Source organism: Anas acuta, unplaced genomic scaffold (assembly GCF_963932015.1).
Source record: "Anas acuta unplaced genomic scaffold, bAnaAcu1.1 SCAFFOLD_235, whole genome shotgun sequence".
NCBI lineage: Eukaryota > Metazoa > Chordata > Aves > Anseriformes > Anatidae > Anas > Anas acuta.
Genome location: NW_027076287.1, coordinates 56,910 through 74,367, shown reverse-complemented (window position 1 = coordinate 74,367; position 17,458 = coordinate 56,910). Strand labels below are relative to the sequence as shown.

Below are 17,458 nucleotides of genomic sequence, written 5' to 3'. Positions count from 1 at the left end.
GGGTGGGGGGGGGCCGCTCAGGGCACGGAGACGCGGAAGGGGCTGCCGGGGACGTTGTCGTCCCCCCAGCGCAGGATGAGCAGGTAATCGCCCTTCTCCTTCACCGTGTAGGTGACGTTGTAGACGCGGCTGCCCACGTGCTTCACGTACACCTCCTCGCACGGCGTCTTGGGGCCGTGCACCCCCACCATCAGCATGTTGCTGCCTGGAAACGGGGTAGGGGGGGGGTAGTGGGATCAGGCGGGAGGATCCACTCGATCCCCACCGCCGCCACCAGATCACCAACAATACCACCAGATCCCCACCAGAACCACCAGATCCCTAACGACAACACCAGATCCCCTCCACCACCACCAGATCCCCCCCACCAGATCCCACCACCACCACCAGATCCCATCCACCAGATCCCAACACTAACACCAGATCCCCACCACTGCCACTAGATCCCCACCAATGCCACCAGATCCCCCCCACCAGATCCCAACACCACCACCAGATCCCATCAGCAGCATCACCATATCCCACCGCCAGATCCCCTCCACCAAATCCCTCCACCACCACCAGATCCCCCCCACCAGATCCCAACACCGCCACCAGATCCCCAACAACAACACCAGATCCCCAACACCACCACCGGATCCCTCCACCACCACCAGATCCAGATCCCCCCCACCAGATCCCAACACCACCACCAGATCCCCAACAATACCACCAGATCCACACCACACCACACCACCAGATCCCATCAGCATCGTCACCAGATCCCACCACCACCGCTACCGCCAGATCCCCTCCACCAGATCCCAACACCGCCACCAGATCCCACCAGCAGCATCACCAGATCCCACCACCACCGCCACCACCAGATCCCCCCCACCAGATCCCAACACCACCACCAGATCCCCTCCACCAGATCCCCCTGCCACCAGATCCCCCCCAGCACCACCAGATCCCCCCCACCAGATCCCAACACCACCGCCAGATCCCCTCCACCAGATCCCAACAACACCAGATCCCCAGCACCACCACCAGATCCCTCCACCACCACCAGATCCCCACACCAACACCAGATCCCCCTCCACCTGATCCCACCACCAGATCCCCAACAACACTACCAGATCCCCCCCAGATCCCCCCCAGATCCCCCCAGATCCCCCTCCCCACGCACACGGCCTTGCTGCAGTCGACGGAGAAGTGATTTTTTCTGCCCCACGTAGGCCGTGGCCAGCCCCGGGCCCCGCGCCACCACCTTGCTGGCGTCCGACGAGAATTTGGGGAGGGTCCCGAAGGCGGGGGGGCCCCGCGCCCCCCCCCCGCGTCACCGTCTCCACCACCAGCACCGTGGACGTCTCGTGGAGGCTGTGGCCCCCCGACAGCCGCGGGCCTTGTGGGGAGGGGGGGGAAAAGAGGAAAAAGGGGGGGGTCACCGCGGTGTCCCCCCCGCTGCGCACCAGGGACCCCCCCCGTCACGTCCCCTTGGGGACCCCCCCGCTGTCACAGCCCCTTGGGGACCCCCCACCCATCACTTTGGGGACCCCCCAGTCAAGCCCTTGTGTCCCCCCCCCCCATGAGATCACCCTGAGGACACCCCCATTATGTCACCCCAAGGACCCCCCTGTCCCACCACCATGGGGACACCCCCACTGTGCCCCCCCAGGGACGCCCCCCTTGTCCCCCCACCCTAGGGACCCCCACCACCACGTCATCCTGGGCACCCCATCACCCCAAAGACCCCTTATCCCCAACCCTGGGGACACCCCCATTGTGTCACCCCCAAAACCCCCTGTCCCACGATCTTGGGGACACCCCCACCATATCACCCCAGGGACCCCCTGTCCCCCCTTGTGCCACCCCCGGTCACCCCACCGAGGACCCATCCCCATCCCATCCCCATCCATCCCCATCCCATCCCAATCCCAATCCAATCCCAATCCCATCCCATTCCCATCCCATCCCATCCCAATCCCAATCCTAATCCCATCCCATCCCCATCCCACCCCATCCCATCCCCATCCCAATCCCATCCCAATCCCCATCCCAATCCATCCCCATCCCCATCCCCATCCCAATCCCATCCCCATCCCACCCCCATCCCCATCCCCATCCCCATCCCATCCCAATTCCAATCCCAATTCCCATCCCCATCCCATCCCCATCCCCATCCCAATCCCAATCCCAATCCCATCCCCACCCCCATCCCATCCCATCCCATCCCATCCCATCCCATCCCATCCCATCCCATCCCATCCCCATCCCAGTCCCAATCCCATCCCATCCCAATCCCATCTCCATCACATCCCCATCCCATCCCAATCCCAAATCCAATCCCAATCCCAATTCCCATCCCATCCCCATCCCACCCCATCCCCATCCCAATCCCAATCTCCATCCCAATCCTATCGCCATCCCATCCCCATCCCAATCCCAAATCCAATCCCAATCCCATCCAATCCCAAATCCAATCCCATCCCATACCCACCCCACCCCATCCCCACACCATACCGGTGACCTTGGCCTTGAAGGGGCTGCCGACGATGTGGTGGGGGCCGCCGTACTTGATGGAGATGAGGTAGTTGCCGGGGGCCATGGGGGTGTAGGTGACGCGGTGACCCTCGGCGCACTCCACGCAGTCCAGCTTCACCTTGGAGGGGCCGTCGATGGTGACCGAGAGCGCGCCCGCCCCCCGCGTTGGCTGTCTTCACCAGGAACTCCGAGCACACCCCTGCACGCGCGCGTGTCACACGCTGGCACCAGGACGCGGCCCCGCGGCCACCACCCCGTGCCCTGGCCCTATTGGCACCAGCCTATTGCCATGGCCGTGTCCCCATTGCCATGACCCCATGCCATGGCCATGGCCCTGTTGTCACCATCCTGTGCCATGGCCACGTCCCTATTGTCACCATCCTGCTACCATGGCCATATACCCATTGCCATGACTCCATGCCATGGCCATGTCCCTATTGTCACCATTCTACTGCCATGGCCATGTCCCCATTGTCACCATCCTATTCCCATGGCCCTATTGGCACCATCCTATTGCCACGTCCTTATTGTCACCATCCTGCTACCATGGCCATATACCCATTGCCATGACCCCATGCCATGGCCACATCCCTATTGCCACCACCCTGTGCCATGGCCGTGTCCCCATTGTCACCATCCTACTGCCATGGCCATGGCCCCATTGCCATGACTCCATGCCATGGCCGTGGCCCTATTGTCACCATTCTACTGCCATGGCCGTGGCCCTGTTGTCACCATCCTATTGCCATGGCTGTGTCCCTACTGCCACCACCCCTTGCCATGGCTGTGTCCCTGTTGTCACTATCCTATTCCCATGGCCATGTCCCTACTGCTGCTATCCCCATGCCATGTCCCTGTTGTCACCATCCTGTGCCATGGCCACATCCTTATTGTCACCATCCTACTGCCATGGTCACGTCCCCATTGCCATGACCCTGTGCCATGGCCATGTCCCCATTGTCACCATCCTGCTGCCATGGCCATGTCCCTGCTGCTGCTACCCCATACCATGTCTCTATTGTCACCATCCCATGCCATGGCCATGGCCCCATTGCCATGACCCCGTGCCATGGCCGTGTCCCCATTGTCACCATCCTACTGCCATGGCCACGTCCCTACTGCTGCTATCCCTTGCCATGTCCCTATTGTCACCATCCCGTGCCATGGTCGTGTCCCTATTGCCACCACACTAATGCCATGGCCATGTCCCCATTGCCATGACCCTGTGCCATGGCTGTGTCCCTATTGTCACTATCCTATTCCCATGGCCATGTTCCTACTGCTGCTATCCCATGCCATGTCCCTATTGTCACCATCCCATGCCATGGCCATGGCCCCATTGTCACCATCCTACTGCTATGGCCATATCCCCATTGCCATGACCCCATGCCACGGCCATGTCCCTATTGCCACCACCCTGTGCCATGAACATGTCCCTATTGTCACCACCCTAATGCCACGGCCATATCCCCATTGCCCCCACCCCATGCCATGGGCCATGTCCCCACCGCCACCACCCCAAAGGCACGGCCACATCCCCATCGCCCCCACCCTATAGACATGGCCACGTCCCCATCACCCCCACCCTGTGCCATGGCCATGTCCCTGATGCCACCACCCTCTAGACACGGCCACGTCCCCATCCCCCCCACCCCACCCCATATCCCCATCCCCACCCCATAACCATGACCACATCCCATTGCCATCACCCCACCCCATATCCACATCCACACCCACACCCCCCCAGCCGTGCCCACGCCCCCCACACCCCCCACCCCACGATGTCCCCACGGTGTCCCCGAGTGTCACCTGTGATGCCACCCTCGAGGCCGGGCCGTAGGCGGTGACGAGCCCGGGGTCCCCGGCCTGGCTCTGCTCGCCCACGCGGATGTTGAAGGGGCTGCCGGGGACGTGGCGCCCGTTGAAGCGCAGGTCGATGGAGTGCACCCCGTTCTCCCGGGGCAGGAACCCGATGGAGTACTTGTCTGGGGGGGGGACACAAGGCCGTGTCACCCCCTGTCACCCTGTGTCACCCCGTGTCACCCCGTGTCCCCATGTCCACCCTACGTGGCCCCATAGCCCCGGGAACGCGTGGCGTTGCGCCCCGTTCCTGGTTCCCACCATTTGTCCCCAAATCCCAATGTCCCCATGTCCCTGCAAATCTGTGTCCCCCACTTCTCCACGTCACCCCCGTGTCACCCCCTGTCACCCCGTGTCACCCCGTGTCACCCCGTGACCCCATGTCCACCCTACGTGGCCCCATAGCCCCGGGAACGCGTGGCGTTGCGCCCCGTTCCCAGTTCCCACCATTGCCATGTCCCTGCTGTCCCTGTGGCCACCATGACCTCAGTGCTTGTCCCCAAGTCCCCAAGTCCCCAAGTCCCCAAATCCCCAAGTCCCAATGTCCCCATGTCCCCGTCACCCTGTCCCCCATGTCCCTGCGCCCCCAGGTTCCTCCACGCCCCTGCAAATCCGTGTCCCCCACTTTCTCCACGTCACCCCCGTGTCACCCCCTGTCACCCCGTGTCACCCCATGTCACCCCCGTGTCACCCCCATGTCACCCCATGTCACCCCGTGTCACCCCGTGTCCCCATGTCCACCCTACGTGGCCCCATAGCCCCGGGAACGCGTTCCCAGTTCCCACCATTGCTGTTCCTGTGGCCACCATGACCTCACTGCTTGTCCCCAAGTCCCCAAGTCCCCAAGTCCCAATGTCCCCATGTCCCTGTCGCCCTGTCCCCCATGTCCCTGCGCCCCCAGGTCCTCCAGGTCCCTGCAAATCTGTGTCCCCGCACCCCCAAATCCCACACCCCCATATCCCCACGTCCCCATGTCCCTGCATCCCAATCTCTCCGTGTCCCCATGTCCCACAGATCCCACACGTGTCCTCTGTGTCCCCATGTCCCAACATTCCCATGTCCCCACGTCCTACACATCCCCGCACCCCCATGTCCTCCGTGTCTCCATATCTATGTCCCCTGCGTCCCCATATCCCAAATCCCATGTCCTGACACCCCCACACCCATGTCCCCGTGTCCCCTCATCTCCCCACCTGTGTCCCCACGTCCCCCCACCTGTGTCCCTGTGTCCCCACACCCTGTATCCCCATGTCCCTACACCCTGTGTCCCCCCACCCATGTCCCCACACCTGGGGTCCCCACATCCCCATGCCCCTCCATCCCCACACCCCATATCCCCCTGTCCCCACACCCCATGTCCTCGTGTCCCCACACTCATATCCCCATGTCCCCACATCCCCCCCGTGTCCCTGTGTCCCCACACCCCATCCATGTCCCCGTGTCCCCACATCCCCATGCCCCTACATCCCCACACCCCATGTCCTCGTGTCCCCACACCTTGTGTCCCTATGCCCCCTCCCGATATCCCCACGCCCCCACATCCCCCCCCCTTGTGTCCCCACCCCCCCACACCCCCTCCCATGTCCCCAATGTCCCCATGTCCCCGTGCCCCCACATCCCCACACCCCATGTCCTCATGTCCCCACACCTTGTGTCCCCATGTCCCCATGCCCCCCCTCATGTCCCCGTGTCCCCTACATCCTCCCACCCATGTCCCCGTGTCCCCCCACCTGTGTCCCCACATCCCCGTGTCCCCACATCCCCATGTCTCCATGTCACTACATCCCCACACCCCGTGTCCCCCCACCCATGTCCCCATACCCCGTGTCCCCATATCCCCATGCCCCTACATCCCCACACCCCATGTCCCTGTGTCCCCAAAACCCATGTCCCCACGTCCCCAAACCTTGTGTCCCCATCCCCATGTCCCCGCGTCCCCCTACCCATGTCCCCCCACCCATGTCCCCACGTCCCCACATCCCCACACCCCATATCCCCATACCCCTACGCCCCCTCCCCAATACCCCCATGCCCCCACACCCCCCCTTGTGTCCCCACCCCCCCACCCCCCCACGCCCCCCCAATGTCCCCAATGTCCCCAATGTCCCCGTGCCCACCTCCATCCAGCTCGGACACGTAGCACTCCTCCACCACCCCGGCCGGGGTGTGCACCTTGGCGTCGATGACGCCGCGCGCCCCGTTCAGCTGCACGGCGAAGGACGCCGGCTGGTTCACCGTCACCGTCTCCTGGGGGGGGGGGACACACGGCATTGGCACGGCCATGGGGAGGTGAGGAGGGGTCCCGGGGGGGGGTCCCGGGGGGGGTACCTGCAGGCTGGTGACCGTCAGGCGCCGCGCGTCGTCCGAGTGCGAGGCCACCGGCACCACGAAGGGGCTGTCGGGGATGTGCTCCTCGTTGAATTTGATGGACACCTCGTAGTCACCTGGGGGGGGGGGACACGGGGGGGTCACATCGGGGTGCCCTTGTATGGGGTAGGGGGTGGGGGGCACCCTTGGGTGGGGGCATCGCTGAATGGGGACTTTATATAGGGGCGCCATTTAATGGGGACGCATGTGCCCAAGGACCCCCCCCCTTGCATGGGGACCCCCCCTCACCTGGGGACACCCTTGTACGGGGAGCCCCTTGGGTGGGGGCACCCCTTGGGTGGGGGCACCCTTGGGTGGGGGTATCACTGAATGGGGACTTTATATAGGGACACCCTTTAATGGGGACGCATGTGCCCGAGGACCCCCTTTCACGGGGACCCCCCCCTCACCTGGGGACACCCTTGCATGGGGGAGATTTGTGCACAAGGACACCCTTGGGTGGGGGCACCCTTGGGTGGGGGCACCCTTGGGGTGGGGGCATCGCTGCATGGGGACTTTATATAGGGACACCCTTTAATGGGGACGCATGTGCCCAAGGACCCCCCCCTTGCATGGGGACCCCCCCCTCATTTGGGGACACCCTTGCATGGGGAGGACTTGTGCACAGGGACACCCTTGGGTGGGGGCACCCTTGGGTGGGGGCACCCTTGGGTGGTGGGGCCACGGTGACCCCCTTCCCGGGCCCACCCTTACACAGGGACCCCCCCATTATGGGCACCCCCCCCTGACCCCAACGCCCTTCCCTTTGCCCCAGCCGTGAGCTCCGGGGCAGGGGGGGATTTGGGATTTGGGATTTGGGATTTGGGGTTTGGGATTTGGGATTTGGGATTATTTGGGATTTGGGATTATTTGGGATTTGGGATTATTTGGGATTTGGGATTTGGGGTTTGGGGTTTGGGATTTGAGATTTGAGATTTGGGATTATTTGGGATTTGGGGTAATTTGGGATTAGGGATTAGGATTAGGGATTAGGGATTTGGGATTTGAGATTTGAGATTTGGGATTTGGGATTTGGGATTTGGGATTTGGGATTTGAGATTTGAGATTTGGGATTTGGGATTTGGGATTTGGGGATTTGAGATTTGAGATTTGGGGTTTGGGGTTTGGGATTTGAGATTTGAGATTTGGGATTTGGGATTTGGGATTTGGGATTTGGGATTTGGATTTGGGATTATTTGGGATTTGGGATTTGAGATTTGGGATTTGAGATTTGGGATTTGAGATCTGGGATTTGGTATTTGGGATTATTTGGGATTTGGGATTTGGGATTTGAGATTTGGGATTTGAGATTTGGGATTTGAGATTTGGGATTTGGGGTTTGGGGTTTGGGGTTTGGGGTTTGGGGTTTGGGATTTGGGATTTGAGATTTGGGATTTGGGATTATTTGGGATTATTTGGGATTATTTGGGATTTGGGATTTGAGATTTGGGATTTGGGGATTTGGGGATTTGGGGGGGGGGGTCTCCAGCCCCCAGACCCACCGGGTTCCTGCACCACGTAGGAGACGCCGCAGGAGCCGTCCTTGCGGTCCTCGAAGGAGATCTCGGCCTTGCTGGGCCCCTCCACGGCGATGGAGAGCCCCCCGGCCCCCGCCTCGCGCGTCCAGATGCTGAATTCGGCTGGGGGGGGGGGCAAGGGGAGAAGCTTGAGGGGGGGGTGTCCGTGTGCCCCCCGCCCGCTGCATCCCCTGTCCTGCAGCCACGGACCCCCCCACTGCACCCCCATCCCCAATACACCCCAATTTCCCCCCCATCCCATTATATCCCCGCCCCATTGCCCCCCCCATCCCATTTCCCCCCCATCCCATTACACCCCCATTATGCCCCATCCCATTGCCCCCATCCCATTGCCCCCCCATCCCATTGCACCCCCATCCAATTTTCCCCCATCCCATTACACCCTCATTGCCCCCCCATTAAAGCCCCATCCCCATTGCCCCCCCACCCCATTAAAGCTCCATCTCCATTGCCCCCCCATCCCATTACACCCCAATTTCCCCCCATCCCATTACACCCCCACCCCATTACACCCCCATCCCATTGCCCCACCCCATTACAGCCTCATCCCCATTGCCCCCCCCATCCCTTATACCCCTATCCCATTACACCCCCATCCCCATTGCCCCCCTATCCCATTACACCCTCATTGCCCCCCCCATCCCATTGTCCTCCATCCCCATTGCCCCCCCCACCCCATTAAAGCTCCATCCCCATTGCCCCCCATCCCATTACACCCCCACCACCATTGCCCCCCATCCCATTGCCCTCCCCCATCACCCCCCCACCCCATTGCCCCCCCACCCCATTAAAGCTCCATCCCCATTGCCCCCCATCCATTACACCCCCACCCCATTGCCCCCCCATCCCATTGCCCTCCCCCATCACACCCCCACCCCATTGTCCCCCCATCCCATTACACCCCAATTTCCCCCCATCCCATTACACCCCCACCCCATTGCCCCCCCATCCCATTACACCCCAATTTCCTCCATCCCATTAAACCCCCACCCCATTACACCCCCATCCCATTGCCCCCCATCCCATTACACCCCCATCCCATTGCCCCCCCTCCATCACATCCCCACCCCATTGCCCCCCCACCCCATTACACCCCAATTTCCCCCCCCACCCCATTACACCCCCATTATACCCCTTCCCATCCCCCCCCCCACCCCATTGCCCCCCCACCCCATCGCCCCCCCCCACCCCATTACACCCCCATTACACCCCCACCCCATTATACCCCATCCCATCACCCCCCCCACCCCATCGCCCCCCCACCCCATTCCACCCCATTTCCCCCCACCCCATTACCCCCCCCTCACCTGGCACCCCCGGCCACTCCTCTCTCCAAGCCGGTGCCCCCAGCTCTCACTTTGTGCGCCCCCCCCCTCGCCCAAGGGTCCGACGGTGAACTGGAAGGGGCTGCCGGGCACGTGCTGCCCCCGGTACTTGACGTTGACGGTGTGGGGGCCCATCTCCTGGGGCACGAAGCGCACGCTGTACGTGCTGTCCCCCCCCCTCCAGCACCTCGGCGTCGAACAGCTTCCCCGAGGGGCTCAGCACCTGCGCCGTCAGCTCCTGGGGGGCCGCCTCGCCTGCGGGGGTGGGGGGGATTAGGGTTCGGTGAGCACGGGGAGGCGGGGGGGGTTTTGGGGTGAGGGGGGGTGCGTGCAACAACCCAAAAAGTCTGCAAGCCTTTGTAAGGGGGCTGCGTGCACCCCAAAAAGCAAAGGTGCATGCAAAGGGTTTGCATGCACCCCAATATCCTGCACCCATCTGCAAGGGGCTTGCACGCACCCCAAAAAGCTTGCAGCCCTTTGTAAGGTGTCTGCGTGCACCCCAAAAAGCTTGCATCCATTTACAAGGGGTTTTCATGCACCCCAAAAAGCTTGCAACCCTTTGCAAGGGGGCTGCGTGCACCCCAAAAAGCTTGAAGCCCTCTGACAGGGGGCTGCATGCACCCCATGGAACCTGCATCCATTTGCAAGGGGGCTGCGCGCACCCCAAAAAGCTTGCAGCCCTTTGCAAGGGGGCTACGTGCACCCCAAAGAGTGTGCACTCATTTGCAAGGGGGTTTCATGCACCCCAAAAAGCTTGCAACCCTTTGCAAGGGGGCCAAATGCACCCCAAAGTGTGTGCACTCATTTGCAAGAGGTTTTCATGCACCCCAAAGAGCCTGCCCCTATTTGTAAGGGGGCTGCGTGCACCCCAAAAAGCTTGCAGGCCTTTGTAAGGGGGTAGCGTGCACCCCAAAAAGCCTCCACCCCTTTGCAAGGGGGTTGCATGCACCCCAAAGAGTGTGCACTTATTTGCAAGGGGTTCTCATGCACCCCAAAAAGTTTGAAGCCCTCTGACAGGGAGCTGCGTGCACCCCAATACCCTGCACTCATTTGCAAGGGGTTTGCATGCACCCCAAAAAGTCTGCACCCCTTTGCAAGGGGGTTGCATGCACCCCAAAGAGTGTGCGCTCATTTGCAAGGGGTTCTCATGCACCCCAAAAAGCTTGCAGCCTTTTGCAAGGGGGCTACAGGCACCCCAAAGAGTGTGCACTCATTTGCAAGGGGTTCTCATGCACCCCAAAAAGCTTGCACCCCTTTGTAAGGGGTTTTCATGCACCCCAAAAAATTTGCAGCCCTTTGCAAGAGGGCTACGTGCACCCCAAAGAGTGTGCACTCATTTGTAAGGGGTTTGCATGCACCCCAAAAAGCTTGCAACCCTTTGCAAGGGGGCTGCGTGCACCCCAAAAAGCTTGCAGCCCTTTGGAAAGGGTTTGCATGCACCCCAAAAAGTCTGCAAGCCTTTGCAAGGGGTTTTCATGCACCCCAATAGCCTGCACCCCTTTGCAAGGGGGTTGCATGCACCCCAAAAAGCTTGCACTCATTTGCAAGGGGTTTGCATGCACCCCAAAAAGCTTGCACCCCTTTTTAAGGGGGTTTGCATGCACCCCAAAAACCTTGCAGCCCTTTGCAAGGGGGCTACGTGTACCCCAAAAAGCTTGCACCCCTTTGTAAGGGGGCTGCATGCACCCCAAAAAGCTTGCAGCCCTTTGCAAGGGGTTTTCATGCACCCCAAAGAGCCTGCCCCTATTTGCAAGGGGGCTGTGCGCACCCCAAAAAGCTTGCATCCCTTTGCAAAGGGTTTGCATGCACCCCAAAGAGTGTGCACCCATTTAAAAGGGGTTCTCATGCACCTCAATAGCCTGCACCCACTTACGAGGGGTTTGCATGCACCCCAATACCCTGCAACCCTTTGCAAGGGGGTTACATGCACCCCAAAGAGTGTGCACTCATTTGCAAGGGGGCTACATGCACCCCATAAAGCTTGCACCCCTTTGCAAGGGGGTTGTGCGCACCCCAAAAAGCTTGCATCCATTTGAAAGGGTTTTCATGCACCCCAAAAGCCTGCACCCTCTTGCAAAGGGTTTTCATGCACCCCAAAGAGCCTGCCCCTATTTGCAAGGGGGCTGCGCACACCCCAAAAAGCCCGCATCCGTTTGCAAAGGATTTTCATGCACCCCAAAAAGTTTGCAGCCCTTTGCAAGGGGGCTGTGTGCACCCCAAAGTGTGTGCACTCATTTGCAAAGGGTTCTCATGCACCCCAAAGAGCCTGCAACCCTTTGTAAGGGGGCTGCGCACACCCCAAAAAGCTTGCAGCCCTTTGCAAGGGGGTTGCATGTACCCCAAAGAGTGTGCACTCATTTGCAAGGGGTTTGCATGCACCCCAAAGAGCCTGCAACCCATTGCAAGGGGGCTGCGTGCACCCCAAAAAGCCTGCACCCATTTAAAAGAGGTTTGCATGCACCCCAAAAAGCTTGCAGCCCTTTGCAAGGGGGCTGCGTGCACCCCAAGAGGCTGCACCCCTTTGTAAGGGGGCTACGTGTACCCCAAAAAGCTTGCAGCCCTTTGCAAGGGGGCTACGTGCACCCCAAAGAGTGTGCACCCATTTGCAAGGGGTTTGCATGCACCCCAAGAGGCTGCATCCCTTTGCAAGGGGGCTGCGCACACCCCAAAAAGCCTGCACCCATCTGCAAGGGGCTTGCACGCACCCCGGGGAGCCTGCACCCTCGTGCAAAGGGCCCCCCCACCCCCCCGCTCCCCGTGCCCCCTCGCCTGCTGAGCGTGCAGCCTCGTGCGAGGGGCACAAGCACGCCCGTGAGCACACCCTGGTGCAAAGGACCCCCCCCAGCACACGCCTGTAAGTGTGCAAGCCGTGAGCTCACACCCTCGTGCTAGGGGCTTGCACACCCCCCCCCCGTGAACACGCTTGCGCAAAGGGCTCTGTGCAAGGCCCGTGCAAGGGCACACGCACACCTCTCGTGAGCACCGCGCCGCCGGTGCCCAGCTGCCACGCTTGTGCAAGGGCAGCCTCGTGCAAGGCGCCTTGTGCAAATGCCCCGTGCCAGGGGAAGGCGTGTGCCAGGCCTGGGAGAGGCAGCTCTTGTGCAAGGCCTCGTGCAAGGGGCACGCGCAGCTGCTGTGGGAAGGTGCGTGGTCCCCTGGGGGGGCACAGCCCCGTGCAAGCACACGCAGCCCCGTGCAAACACACTCGTGCCATGTATGGTGAGCACACAGCCCCGTGCAAACACGCTCCTGTGTGCAAACCCACGCTCAGCCCTCGTGCAAATGAGCTTCCGTGCAAGCTTGGGCTCTTGTGCATCGCCCGCAGTGCTGCGTGAGCGTGCACAGCCCCGTGCAAGCCCCCTCCCACGTGCAAGTGCACACCCAGCCCTCGTGCCAGCACATTTCTGTGTGAGCACACAGTGAGTGCAAGCACTGTGCAAGCACTGCTCACAGCTTTGCACGAGCACACCCAGTCCCCGTGCAAGCCCGATCCCACGTGCAAGTGCACACCCAGCCCCACACAGCCACACGGTGCAGTGTGATCACGCACGAACCCACGTGCAAATGCACTCCCCGGGCTCGTGCAAACTCCCACGCACATCCAGCCCTTCTGCTAGCAGAGTCCCGGCCGCAAATGCACACCCAGCCCCCGTGCAAGAACATGTCCACGTGCAAGTGCACTCAGCCCTTGCACAAGCACTCTCCCACGTATGAACGCACCGAGCCCTTGCACAAGCACGTTCCCACACGCAAGTGAACCCAGCCCTTGCACAAGCACCGCCCCATGTACGCATGCACCCAGCCCTTGCACAAGCACATTTCCACTTGCACAAGCGCACCAAGCTCTTGCACACTCTCCCACGTACACATGCACCTATCCCTTGCACAAGCGTGCACCCCCCATGCCCAAACGCACCATCCCTTGCACAAGCACATTCCCCCATGCACGTGCACCTATCCTTGCACAAGCACACCCCCATGCACCATCCCTTGCACAAGCACATTCCCCCATGCAGTTACACCCACCCCTTGCACAAGCACGCCCCCGTGCACCCACCCTTGCACAAGCACACCCCCAAGGCAGCCGTGCCCAGCCCTGCTTGGTGCAACCCCTCGCACGCCCCGGCACACGCACGCACCCTCCTGGCCGCGGGCGATGCTGCCGAAGCCCCCCAGGCCCTCGCGGCCCAGGAAGTCCCCGAAGACGTTGGGGAAGGGGTCGCCGCCGACCTGCGTGGATTCCTCCACCCGCACCTCCCGCTTGGTCTCGCCGCCGCGCGTCTTGCTGATCTCGGTGCGCTCGGTGCGCGTGTACGTGTGGCTGCTCCGCGTGAAGGTGCGCGTCAGGCGCTCCTGCGCCGACACCATCTGGAACCAGTTCCCTGCGGCACCGCCGCCGCCGCGCGCCGGGAGGGCACGGGGACACCGAGACGGGGACACCGAGACGGGGACGGGGACACCGGGACACCAAGACGGGGACGGGGACACCGGGACACCGAGATGGACGGGGATGGGGACACCAACACGGGCACGGGGACACCGACACGGGGACACAGACATGGGGATGGGGACACCGACACGGGGATAGGGACACCGAGACGGGGACACCAAGACGGGGACGGGGACACCGGGACACCGAGATGGACGGGGATGGGGACACCAACATGGGCACGGGGACACCGACACCGAGATGGGGACACCAGGACACCGAGACGGGGACAGGGACACCAACACGGGCATGGGGACATCAACACCAAGACGGGGACACCAACACGGGGACGGGGACGAGGACACCAACATGGGCACAGGGACATGGGGATGGGGATGGGGACACCAACATGGGGACGGGGACATGGGGATGGGGATGGGGACACCAACATGGGGACGGGGACACCGACACCGAGACAGGGACACCGACACGGGGACGGGGACGGGGACACCAACATGGGGATGGGGACACCGACACGGGGACAGTGGGACATGGGAAGACATGAGGACACACGGACACGTGCGTGGATGGATGGATGGATGGGTGGGTGGGTGGGCACATCAATGGATGGACGGATGGGCAGAAACATGGATGGATGGATGGACGGACAGACGGACACATCAGTGGATGAGCACATGGATGGATGGTTGGATGTGTGGATAGATGGATGGCGGAAGGGTGGAAACATGGGTGGACGATTGATGGATGCATGGGTGGATGGATGGACGGATGGATGGACGGACACATCAGTGGATGAGCACATGGAAGGAAGGAAGGAAGGAAGGAAAGATGGGCACATCAGTGGATAGATGGGTGGAAACATGGATGGATGGACACGTGGATGGATGTATGATGGATGCATGGATGGATGGATGGATGAGTGGAAATACGGATAGAAGGGAAGATGGATGATGGAAGGGTGGAAACACGGATGATTGAGGTGTGCATGGATGGATGAAAGGATGGATGGATGGGCGAAAACATGGATGGGTGGTGGATGGACATGTGGACAGATGGGTGGGTGGATGGATGGATGGATGGATGCATGGATGAGTGGAAATATGGACAGAACGATGGATGGATGGACAGATGGACAGACAGATACGTAGATGGATGTATCAATGTATGGATGGATGGGTAGAAACATGGATGGTTGGATGGATGGATGGACGGACACATCAGTGGATGAGCACATGGATGGATGCATGGATGGATGGTGGAAGGGTGGATGGATGGATGGATGGATGGATGGATGGGTGGTTGGATGCATGGATAGATGGATGGTGGAAGGGTGGAAACATGGGTGGATGGACATGTGGATGGATGTATGATGGACGCATGGGTGGATGGATGCGTGGATGAGTGGAAATATGGACAGAAGGACAGATGGATGATGGATACATCAGTGGATGAACACATGGATGGACGGACGGACGGATGGAGAGGTGCACAGAAGGATGGAGACACGGATGGATGTGTGGATGGATGGTTACACGGACGGAGGAGGGTGTGCAGGGACAGACGGACACGGATGGATGCACGGACGGGCCGGTACACGACAGTGACAGGCACGGACACATGGACACGTGGGTGGGGGACACGGACAGACGGACAAACCCGGAGGGACGCAGGCACGGAGGGGCACGGGCACACGCGGACGGACACGGGGACGGACGAGGAGAGAAGGAAGAAGGCGGCGGAGATCAGAGCCGGAGCGGCCGAGACGCGTCCCTGTCCCTGCCCTGCCCCTGTCCTGTCCCTCTCCTTGCCCTGTCCCTGCCCTGTCCTTGTCCTGTCCCTGTCCCCGTCCCCGCCGCGGAGGCGCAGGAGCAGGAAGAGGAGAAGGAGAAGGAGGAGGAGGAGGAGGAGGAGGAGGAGGAGGAGGAGGAGGAGGAGGAGGAGGAGGAGGAGGAGGAGGAGGAGGAGGAAGGCGCGTGCCCTACCTGGGATCTTGAGGTTGAGGTCGCAGGTGCTGCCGATGGTGGCGATGGAGGGGGCCTGGCGCCGGCGCGTGATGCTCTCCTTCATGCGCCCCTCGCCCGTCACCTTCACCGTGAAGGGGCTCCCTGTTTTGGGGGGGGGGACACGGCCACCAGCTCAACGCGCCCACCCCGGCCACCCCCCCATGGGACCGTGCCGGCCCCCACCCCGTCCCCGTGCCCACCTGGGACGTGTTTGTCGGCGAATTTGATGTTGATGATGTAGTTGCCGGGCTCGGTGGGGCAGTAGGTGACCTTGCAGGTGCCGTCCTCCACGTCCTCGCAGTTGATGTCCACCTTGCTGGGGCCCTCGATGGACAGGCCCAGCCCGCCGTAGCCTGGGCAGAGCGGGGACGCGTTTGGGGACGTCCCCCAACGTGGATGTGGGGGTGACGAGGCCACCAGCCCATCCTGGCTACGGCCGTGCCACCACCACGGCCACCACCCCATCCCAACACAGTCACAGCTACGGCCACCACCCCAAGTTGACCTTGGCCATGCCATGGCCACCATCCAACCCGTTCTGGTCATGACCATGCCACCACCATGGTCTCCATCCCTTGACCATGCCATGGCCATCATCCAACCCGTTCTGGTCATGATCATGTCGTCACCATGGTCTCCATCCCATTTTGGTTGCCCTTGGCCATGCCACGGCCACCACCGATCCCATCCCGGCCATGACCACGCCACCACCACGGCCACCACCCATCCCATCCTGGCCATGACCATGACATCACCATGGCCTCAATCCCTTGGCCATGCCATGGCCACCACCCATCCCAACCCGGTCATGACCACGTCATCACCATGGTCTCCATCCCATTTTGGTTGCCCTTGGCCATGCCATGGCCACCACCCATCCCATCCTGGCCATGACCATGACATCACCATGGTCTCCATCCCATTTTGGTTGCCCTTGGCCATGCCATGGCCATCACCCAACCCATTCTGGTCATGACCATGCCACCACCATGGTCTCCATCCCTTGGCCATGCCATGGCCACCACCCATCCCATGATGGCCACAGCCACAAATTGCCCTCGGCCACCACCCCACGCCAGCCCCAAACGTCCCAATGCCCCATCCCCATCCCCATCCCCGTCCCCACCCGTGGTCTCACCGGCGCTACGCGTGTCCACGATGAACTCGGCCACCTCGAAGGTGTGCCCCTCCACCAGCCCCTTGCCCCACACCTTCACCCGGCTGGCGTCCCCGATCTCCGACTGCCCCACCAGGATCTTGAAGGGGCTGTTGGTGACGTGCTGCCCGCTCTTCTTCACGCTCACCACGTGCTCGCCCACCTCCTTGGGCGTGAAGGAGATGCCTGGGGAGGGGGACGCCACCGTCAGCCACTGCCACCTCCGGGTGCCCCCA

The 17,458-nt window shown here is 61.7% G+C and overlaps 1 protein-coding gene and 1 long non-coding RNA gene across 2 annotated transcripts in view; one reads left to right on the top strand and one right to left on the bottom strand.

The window, feature by feature from the left end:
* Positions 1–17,458, bottom strand: part of LOC137849242 (filamin-C-like) — a 57,016-nt gene continuing 39,558 nt past the window's right edge. The window contains 18 exon segments of the mRNA XM_068668780.1: positions 1–201; positions 1,169–1,203; positions 1,205–1,313; positions 1,315–1,384; positions 2,503–2,683; positions 2,685–2,722; positions 4,333–4,359; positions 4,362–4,508; positions 6,501–6,630; positions 6,712–6,827; positions 8,253–8,396; positions 9,603–9,660; positions 9,662–9,790; positions 9,792–9,868; positions 13,753–13,995; positions 16,046–16,168; positions 16,267–16,419; positions 17,205–17,408. Coding sequence (XP_068524881.1) covers positions 18–201; positions 1,169–1,203; positions 1,205–1,313; positions 1,315–1,384; positions 2,503–2,683; positions 2,685–2,722; positions 4,333–4,359; positions 4,362–4,508; positions 6,501–6,630; positions 6,712–6,827; positions 8,253–8,396; positions 9,603–9,660; positions 9,662–9,790; positions 9,792–9,868; positions 13,753–13,995; positions 16,046–16,168; positions 16,267–16,419; positions 17,205–17,408 — 2,168 coding nt within the window. The 3' untranslated portion in view covers positions 1–17.
* On the top strand, positions 11,488–11,888 carry LOC137849243 (uncharacterized). The gene is made up of 2 exons (XR_011091819.1): positions 11,488–11,653; positions 11,693–11,888. It is a non-coding gene; the product is annotated as an uncharacterized lncRNA (long non-coding RNA).